General features: G+C 40.3%; 1 protein-coding gene across 1 annotated transcript; it reads right to left on the bottom strand.

Moving 5' to 3' along the window:
• Window positions 1-216: 216 nt before the first annotated feature.
• On the bottom strand, window positions 217-9,182 carry LOC306853056 (E3 ubiquitin/ISG15 ligase TRIM25-like). The gene is made up of 6 exons (XM_079390226.1): window positions 8,518-9,182; window positions 8,098-8,193; window positions 7,784-8,017; window positions 4,216-4,375; window positions 1,503-1,550; window positions 217-1,298 (listed from the first exon to the last, which is right to left on the bottom strand). Exons 1-6 carry the CDS (start codon window positions 9,088-9,090, stop codon window positions 778-780), a joined length of 1,632 nt encoding a protein of 543 aa, XP_079246352.1. The 5' UTR covers window positions 9,091-9,182; the 3' UTR covers window positions 217-777.

Below are 9,182 nucleotides of genomic sequence, written 5' to 3'. Positions count from 1 at the left end.
TTGTTGAGTAATATTGATCTAGAGACCCAGCTATATGCTGTGATATTAATTGTAAGAACCCGCAACATGGTATTGAGTTATGTCTCTTGTATGATAATATTGTGGAGTCTCTTCTTACTTCAAGCAGGTCTCTATAAGACTAAGATGTATAATGTATAATGTGGAATGAATGTGTAAAAGAGTTTCATGCTGAGGCTAGAAGGGCTTTTAAAGCTTGGGTTGAGTCAGGCAGACATAAACATGGTCCTTTATTTGAATACAAGAAACAGGCAAATGCACATTTTAAGTATGCATTAGGTTTCATTAAGAGGAATGAAAATACAATGAGATCTGACTCTCTTGCAAGGAAACTGCAAAATAATAATCTAAATGATTTTTGGAAAGAAATCAAACGAATGAACAATTGTAAAACATCTTTAAGTGGGGTAAGCGGGTCAGAGGAGATTACTCAAATATGGCAAAAGCATTATTATGAGCTGTTTAACTTAATGATGAAGTTGTATTTGTCAGGTTTGTATTTGTTGAATTTCATGAACAACTGTAAAAACTAAATGACTGATTTCGAGCAACACACACAGTGGTTGAGAAAAGCAAAGCACAGAAACACATGGTCACTCAGCAGGACTCACACACACGTCCTCAGTACTGATCTTAATGTGTATATGAGGATTTATCACAAAGAGAAATTAAGAGATTCTATAACCTCTTACTGTTACTGGTTAATAATGCAGCTCAAAGCATTATGGGTAGAAGCTCTCGTCAGTCTATTCTGATTCATCAACACAGTTTCACTGATGATCCAGACCAAATATAAAACCCAGGATAGAGGGTCTGAGTGAATGTGGTCTGGACTGTGTGGATGAGGCTCATTGTGTCGGAGACGCTGTAGAAGGACAGAGTTCCTGCTCTGTGATCCACAAACACTCCTATTCTCCTGCTGATGGACTTCACAGAGAGATCAGTCTGTATGTTATTGTGTTTGAATGAGTATCTGGAGCGAGTGCAGATCAAACTCCAGGACTGATCATTAGATCCAAACGCACACTCAACACCACCTCCCTTCCTGCTGATGCTCTTATATGACACTGATATACACACACATCCACTCCACTGAAGCTCCCAGTAACAGCGTCCACACACACTCTCTCTACAAAACACCTGACGATTAAATCCATCAAATCTGTCTGGATGATCAGGATACCGCTGGACTGTATTAGTGTAAGTAATCACTCTGTTGTTCTCAGACAGACGGAGGCGTTTATTCACTGTGTTCAGATCCAGAGTGAGCTGATGGGAATCTGATGGAGATAAAACACATCAGAATCAGGAATTATTAATATTTTCATGCAGATGAACTCTTCATGTTCAGTGTATCATCAGTGTCTCAGTACAGATGACCAGATATCTGTGCTAATCATCATTTACATCATTTCATTCACATTTTACAGGAAGAACATGAACACATTCAGTGAGTTTTTCTGCTTGTTTTCTTACTGACTTACATCGTAGGAAGTCTTTCCTGGTCCAGAGTACAATGTAGGTGAACGTGTCTGTGGAAATCAACAGACATGAACAGCGTGATTCTCATGTCAAGAGACAATTATGGAGATAGAATTGTTGCATAATTCCAAATAAATAGATTATGATCCACAAATAAATGTAAAGAGATGAACAAAAATTAAACATCATGGAAAATAAATAGAATGAGATCCACAATTTTGAAGTTTCTGAAACATGCATTACATTCACAAATAAATAAAATGAGATTTACAAAAAAAAAAAAAAAACATATTCACAGATATCTTTTTATGTCACAAACACAACTTTGCCTGGCATCCTGTACATTTCAGTAGTCAGAGCCCGAGGTCAGAAAGAGCTTTACTACCAACCCAGACAGCAACATAGTTTTGGCCCAGATCCGGCCCACATCTGGCCCAGGTGAAATACAAGTGATGTGGGCCGGATCGGGCCGACACTGCTCGCTGTCTAGGAAGTATGTTTACACAAAAAAGGAATTTGACTTCAGGACAGCAGCTTCCAGTGCAGAAGAAAGTACAGACATAGTGCAAATGTACATGATAGTGCACACATGTATAGGAATTACAACACTAATATAAGAAAGAAAAAAAAGACAAAAAAAAAGAAAATTAAATAATGCACTATATACAGTAGATATATAGAGAAAAGAGAAAATAAAACGTAATTGTTTAAATGAATGTAGAGATATGTTATTTACAAGTGTGCAGTTTACAAATGTACAATTTTCGGTTCCCCTTCAGGAACTCGAGCTGTGACCGCGCTCTGAATCATCTGGACAATCAGTCCAATGGAAGGGCGAGGCGTCACGGGCGGGTGACGTCACGACCAGGAAGCTTTAAAAGCACGTGAGGTGGCACCGGCTTCAGCTTTCTGTTATTCAGCAAGCGCTCTGTGTGTCTGTCGGTCCGATATTTGTTTTGTGAGTCTTATTTGGTGTTGTTTGTCAAATAAAGCACTATGTCCAAGGCCACGAGTAAATCAAAGCATAAGGGCGATCTCGGATCACGCTTCAAGCTGTGTGTTCCTCCCTGCTCTCGCTACAATCACGAGCGGGGATACACACAGTTTGTGCGTGGTGTGGTCTGACTGGGTGCGAAGCATGCGTCGGCTCTCGAGGGAGTGAGCGGCTTCTGCTACGCACGCTTCGCTCCCGCAGGTCTCTTTTCGAGAAGGGAGCCTTTGCGAGTGTTCCTCACGGTGCTGGACTCGTGGGAATCGCACATGGATCATCAGATCCAGCGCCCGCCCCGCGGTTTCTTCCACCAGAGAGAGGGCTCGACGCTCCGCTTGTCTTCCTCCGAGGAGGTGGATGTGAAAGACGTCGATGAGCTTTGTAAAGCTGCAGTGTTTGCACAAGCATATTATGAATGACGACGTAAGATCTCGCGGTTCCGGTCCGCCACTGCTGAGGCACTGCGGCGAGTGAGATCGCGGGGATTGCAGCATGGATCTGGCGGATGGGTCGGAGACGGGTTCGCTCTATCTCCACCTGCATTCCCCAGATCTAGAACTCTCGCTTGGGGCTAGAAGCCCGCGGTGCGGTTCTTCCTCTTCTTTAGGTAGGCCAGGACCAGTTCCTCAAATGACTTCATGACCACAGACGTGAGAGTCCAGTGATTTTAGTTTTTTTGGGGACCAGAATGATAGTGGAGTGTTTGAAGCAGCAGGAAACTTCACACAGCTCCAGAGATCTGTTGAAGATCTGTGTAAAGATGGGGGCCACTTGGTCAGCACAGACTTTTAGACAGGCAAGTGAAACACCGTTGGGGTCTGAAGCTTCTCTAGTCTTCTGAAGACCCGGTCTTCCGGACATCTGTGGATTTTAAAACTTTTTCTAGAGTCAAGACACTGACGATCCACAAACGTGTGGACAATAAGTAACTTATTATAACAAGTAAATAATATTTTCAAACATTAATTAAAAGTATTACAAAGTTGCCATTTTTGGGGGGAGGAAAAAAAATATATGTGGGCTCTTTTTTTACATGTGATGCAGGTGTGTTGAATATAAATGCATATAAAGACAGGATATTTATTGGTTCAAGCACTTAGTAGTTTTGATTTATAAAAATTACTTGACAGCATCCAAAGTAAATGCATGGTTTTATTTAGAACATCCACTCACAAATCCCCAGTATACCGTGCAGTGATGCTGGGGCTGGTATTCAGAGGCCATTTGATATTATACTGTACATGTTATTATGCTCTATATTTGTCACCGCGATTGTGCTTTAAAAGGCCGAATAAGCAATTGTGCCATCTTATGCCATGTCTACTCTGTTCGCTGTCGTGCTGCAACAGCTGTAACTGCAACTGGATGCATCAAAGCGAATGAGCGACTCTTTTGTCCTTCATGCCGTGCCTCATCCAGTGTAGACAGTATCGCTGATTATAATTATTTCTATCTGCTTTGGACACGTCGCAAGGGTATTACCGAAGATGTTCGGGAACTATCAAATTTATTTGTGAATCTCATATCTATTTGTCAATGTTTAATTTTTGTTGATCTCTTTACATTTGTGTGTCATAATCTATTTATTTGGGATTATGCAAAAATCTATCTCCACAAAAAATGATCCTGCATCTACTCCTAAATCATTTCTAATATGATGTTCTTCATGATATGAGATGATGATGGACTGGTTTCTGAGAGCAGATGAATCTCCAGGACTTTACCTCTGTCTGAGATCTTCTTGAGTGCCTCTTTGCAGAAATCCTCCAGTTTGTCTCTCAGCTGATGGACAGATTCTCTCAGAGCATCAAAAGAGACGAGAGAACTGAAGGGATCATCATTTTCGTCTGTAGATTCAGGAGGTGCTGAGAGAGACTGGAAACTCTACAGAAAACAGAAATCAAAACCATCAGCTCCACACTTCACCCAATAACCTGCACCAACATCAGATTTGTGCGGCTCTTGTTGACTTGACCGATATCTTTAGTAACTCACCTCAATCCAGCACTTTCACAGCATCAGCTTCATTCTTCTCATATTCATTAAATCACATTAGAACTACAGATTCTAGTGTTTGCTACTTACACTCTATGAACTTTCTAGGAAATTGTTTGGATGACAAAACATCTGCTAAGAACATAAATGTCCATCTGTCAGCGCAAACATATCAATGGAGTCTCATTGTAGGGTTGAGTAGATTTGCTACAATTAGATTGACCATTAGTTATAACTTTAGAGTGTATAGACACTGAAACTTCACAAGGACCCTTAAGATACTGGTTTGGTTTGTTTCAATGCGCTGTCACTCACTCACTCCCTTTCTTTCCTACAGCAAATGTTAACCTAAGAGGGAGAAGCAATACTAGCAAATACATTTCCATAATTGAGAGTCCAAAGAAATTAATCAGTAGTATTAATTTAATTTGTAAGGTGTTGCGCTGCTGAATTAGTGAATTATGCTGTAAAATGAGCAGGGATGGACAAATTCAGTCATTTTAGGCCACAAAATTCAGAAGAAAGTCCAATGAAATCCTGGTGGGACTGATTGCTAGCATACAGACGTCACGTAATGTTTGGGGTCTTCATGGTCAAATTCATCACTGTGTTACAGGCCAATAAAAATCTGTTTTATCAGGTTTGAAGATCAACTGATCCAATTTTGAACGTTACTCAGAATCTGTGCCATCGAGTTTCCTGATTTCACCCTGAATTAATAAATCAAGGAAAAATTAGATAAGTTTTGAACTGTTGGTGGCGCTAGTGGTGTTTGACAGCTAAATATATCTTCCAGAAGATGATTCCTAAGAGATTTCCAGAGCTGAAAGCCCTTTGTATGGTGGCCGAGAAGTGCAAAACAAATCCTGAAAACAAAATAAATTACAAACACAAATGCAAATCTAAAAAACAAAATAACAATTCCGAAAACATTATAACAAGTCAGAAAACACTAGGCCTGCCCCCTAATAGTCGATTAACCGTTAGTCGACAAGTAGAGGCTTGGTCGACCTAAATTACTTGCTCTTAAAATACTCCGTGATTTTTGGTCCTACAGATACGAGTAATACATCTTTTGAATTTGTAGACTCTACGTTTATTTGTGTGCATTCAGAATTACAACGACACGTTGCACTTTTGTAAAATAAAGCAAACTGGATGCACTTTCTGCCGTCTCGGTCTCTGTGAGCTTGAGCGTGAAACTCTGTGTAGCTTATACTTGCCTTAAAGACATGAAAAATATATCTATGAAGAGCGAAATGTCTACTTCTAATCTGCAACAGCTGAGGAAATTCAGGGTCTCACCAGCAATCCTGAAAACTTTCTATTCAGCGACCATAGAAAGTGTATTGACTCAGTGCATCTCAGTGTGGTATGGAAACAGCTCCAATCAGGACTGCAAAGCACTACAGAGAGTTGTGCGCTTAGCTGAGCGCATCTCAGGGTCTGCTCTCCCCTCTCTGCAGGACATCTACCTCAAACGCTGCAAAAATAGAGCTGTCAAAATCTTCAAGGACTCTAATCACCCTGGTAACCAGCTATTCACTTTGCTTCCATCTGGTAAGCGCTTCCGTAGCCTGACGGCAAAAACTGAGAGACTTAGGAGGAGCTTCTTCCCCCAGGCCATCAGGCTCCTAAACTCTAACTCTGTGTCATAACATCACATGACTCCATGTAAATCTTTATAATTGCACTGTCCTTGGAGCGGACCTGACCTACATTTCACTGCTGGTTATACTCTGTATGTGTATATGACAAATAAAAATCTTGAACTTTTAAATTAACCAATTTAAATGGAAAACGAATATTCTCAGATTATGTAATCCATATGAAACATGAACACAGGCGCATCCACTACTGATGATAAGTCAGTGTCGTTGACTTCATCTCTCAAGCCAAAAACAAAGAACGCACTAGTTTATCAATAAATTATTAAAATCTTTATGCAGTCTCCTTGCTGTTTGTCCCTGACGCATTCATAATTATTATATTTGCCGGTGCACTATGGCAAGCTTTTTTTGTATGCGCTTGAGCACTATTAGCTATGTAGGCAAGTAAAGGCTCATTATTATGATTTATATGGTTTATTAATAAATGTGTGACTAATAGTTGACCAATGCTTAAAATGAACGACGACTAGTCGAACAGAAAAATAGTCGAGGGCAGCCCTAGAAAACACAATAACAAATCAAGTATTGGTCTCTGTGGAACTAAAAGGGGGCATTTCTCAAAGTTTCAATGTCATTTTCATTTCATCTTAAATATAATGCCTGATGAAGTAGCGTTTATGAGAACAATGCTACTTTACAGCTGTTATGAGGGAAACCGTTCCAAAAGTGCCTCCTACTGGCAGAGAAGCAATTAGCATTTTCAATAAGGCCGTCTGCTGTTGAACTATGTATCTTAATGTTGTTGGATATAACTCAATTCCAGTTTAATTTTCCTAATAAAAAGACTGTTCAACCCTTAATATTTTGTATTTATATTCTCGCCTTTAAATATATATTTTCTGTCCACCCCACATAAAAAAATCCCAATTTAACACATCTCTGCCTGTTTTTGGTTTTTTTACATTCTCATTTGCTCAAATAGTAAAAGAAAAACACCACAATAGTGTTTTCACAACTTATAAAAACAAGCCAAAAAATACAGAGACTGATAACGGCACTCAGAAAAAAAAGATGTTATTTATTCACTCCCACAGGCGCATTTGAAACCCCCTCGCATTTGCGTTAACTCGTGTTTTTTGTATTTTTTTTTATCTGATTCAAAGGTAATGTAATACAAAGTACAGTGTTATAAATGTACATGCATATTTTTTAATTCCACAGTAAGGGCAATTCATGCGATACATTTATACTTAGATACTTTCTACCACTAGTCTGCTGTTCTTCCTGTATACCTTGATTGACAGATGTCTTGTCCAGTCAGCGGGAAGTAATCCATTCTCAAACCAATGGCTGTCTCAAACTATACCTTCCTCTACCATTTTGTCTGATTTGTCATTGTGTTTTCTGACTTATTTTGTTTCCAAATTTGTTGTTGTGCTTTCTAAATTGTTTTGTTTTTAGATTTCCATTTGTTTGTAATATTTGTAATGTTATTTTGTTTTCAGAATTGTGATTTGTTTTGCACATACAATTGTAAATGGCATCTCTTTCAGAAGAAGAAGATCAGATGAGAGTCTGACTGATGATTATAAAATAAGACACTCATGAAATGTTTCTCTGTGAGTCTCCTGTCACAGCAGGATCTGCTCAAGTCCACTATGATCCTGTTCTTCTAGATCTGTGTTACCTGCAGGAACTGGATGTGATCCTGTGTGTGTGAAAGCTGCTCCAGCTTAGCGTCTCTCCTCCTCAGATCATTGAGCTCCTGCTCCAGTCGCTCCAGTCGTCCTTCAGCTCGACTCACTGCTTGCTTTTCCTGATCTCTGATCAGCCGTATCAGCTCAGAGCGGCGTCTCTCAATGGAGCGGATGAGCTCAGTAAAGATCCTCTCACTGTCCTCCACTGCTGTCTGTGCAGAGCGCTGTTAGGACACACAGTGATTCAGGCTTCAGTGAGTCTGAACTGAGACTGAGACAAACTTCTCTTCTTCTCCAGACTCACCTTATGAGACGCCACAGCCTCTCTCAGCTGCTGAAGATCTTTCTCTCTCTGCTGGATTCTCTGCTGGAGCGTCTTCTGCGTCTCCTTCAGCTGCTTCTGCAGGACAAACACATGATAGTGAATCTCACAGAAAACTACTGGCACTAAATCATCATGTGAACAGATGAATCCAGTAAAAGAACTCCAGAAGTGATGATCGGTTACAATCATCATACATTAACATGAAGATTAATTAACATGAAGATTAAGAAGTGTTTTACAAGCATTTTGCAAACGTATATCATAAAAGTGAAACTGAGTCAGACATAGAGCTTCACACTGACAGTGTTTCTGTGTAATTAAGCTCTGGCTCTACACAGAAAATATACAGACTATTAGATCACTACACTGAGTATTGACTTGATCTCTAGTGTTAAATACCTGTTTCTCTGTCCTCTGGTCTGCAGCTGATACAGTGTCTTGGTTTTTATGTTCATCCATCGTACTCAGCACACATATACATTCCTGGTCAGTGCGACAGAAAACCTCAAGGATCTTCTCATGTTTCTGGCAGATCATCTCCTGCAGTCGTCCAGTGGCGTCAGTCAGATTGTGTCTCTTTACTTTAAATAAACTCTCATGTTGTTCGAGGTGATTCTGACAGTAAGAGTTCAGACACACCAGACAGGACTTGATGGCTTTGTATTTTCTTCCAGTACAGACGTCACACTGCACATCTCCAGCTCCAGCGTAACAGTCAGCAGAGAGTTTGGTCTTCTTCAGTTTCTCCACCACATCAGCCAGCATGGTGTTTCTAGCTAAAGCAGGTCTTGGACTGAAGGTCTGTCTGCACTGAGGACAGCTGTAGACTCTCATCTGATCCTCCTGATCCCAGACGTCTGTAATACAGCTCTTACAGTAACTGTGTCCACAGGGAATGACCACTGGATCCTTCAGGAGATCCAGACACACTGCACACAAGAACTCATCCTGAGAAACTCTGGCTTCTGCCATTTTACTGCAAGAATACAGAGACACAAACACACAACAGCTCAACTTCACTTCAGTTTCTTTTTTCCTGAACTCATGCGTTTCCTGTTTCCTGC

The sequence above is a fragment of the Barbus barbus genome (genome assembly GCF_936440315.1).
Source record: "Barbus barbus genome assembly, chromosome: 33".
Classification (NCBI taxonomy): domain Eukaryota; kingdom Metazoa; phylum Chordata; class Actinopteri; order Cypriniformes; family Cyprinidae; genus Barbus; species Barbus barbus.
This window is presented reverse-complemented; position numbering and strand designations above follow the sequence as displayed.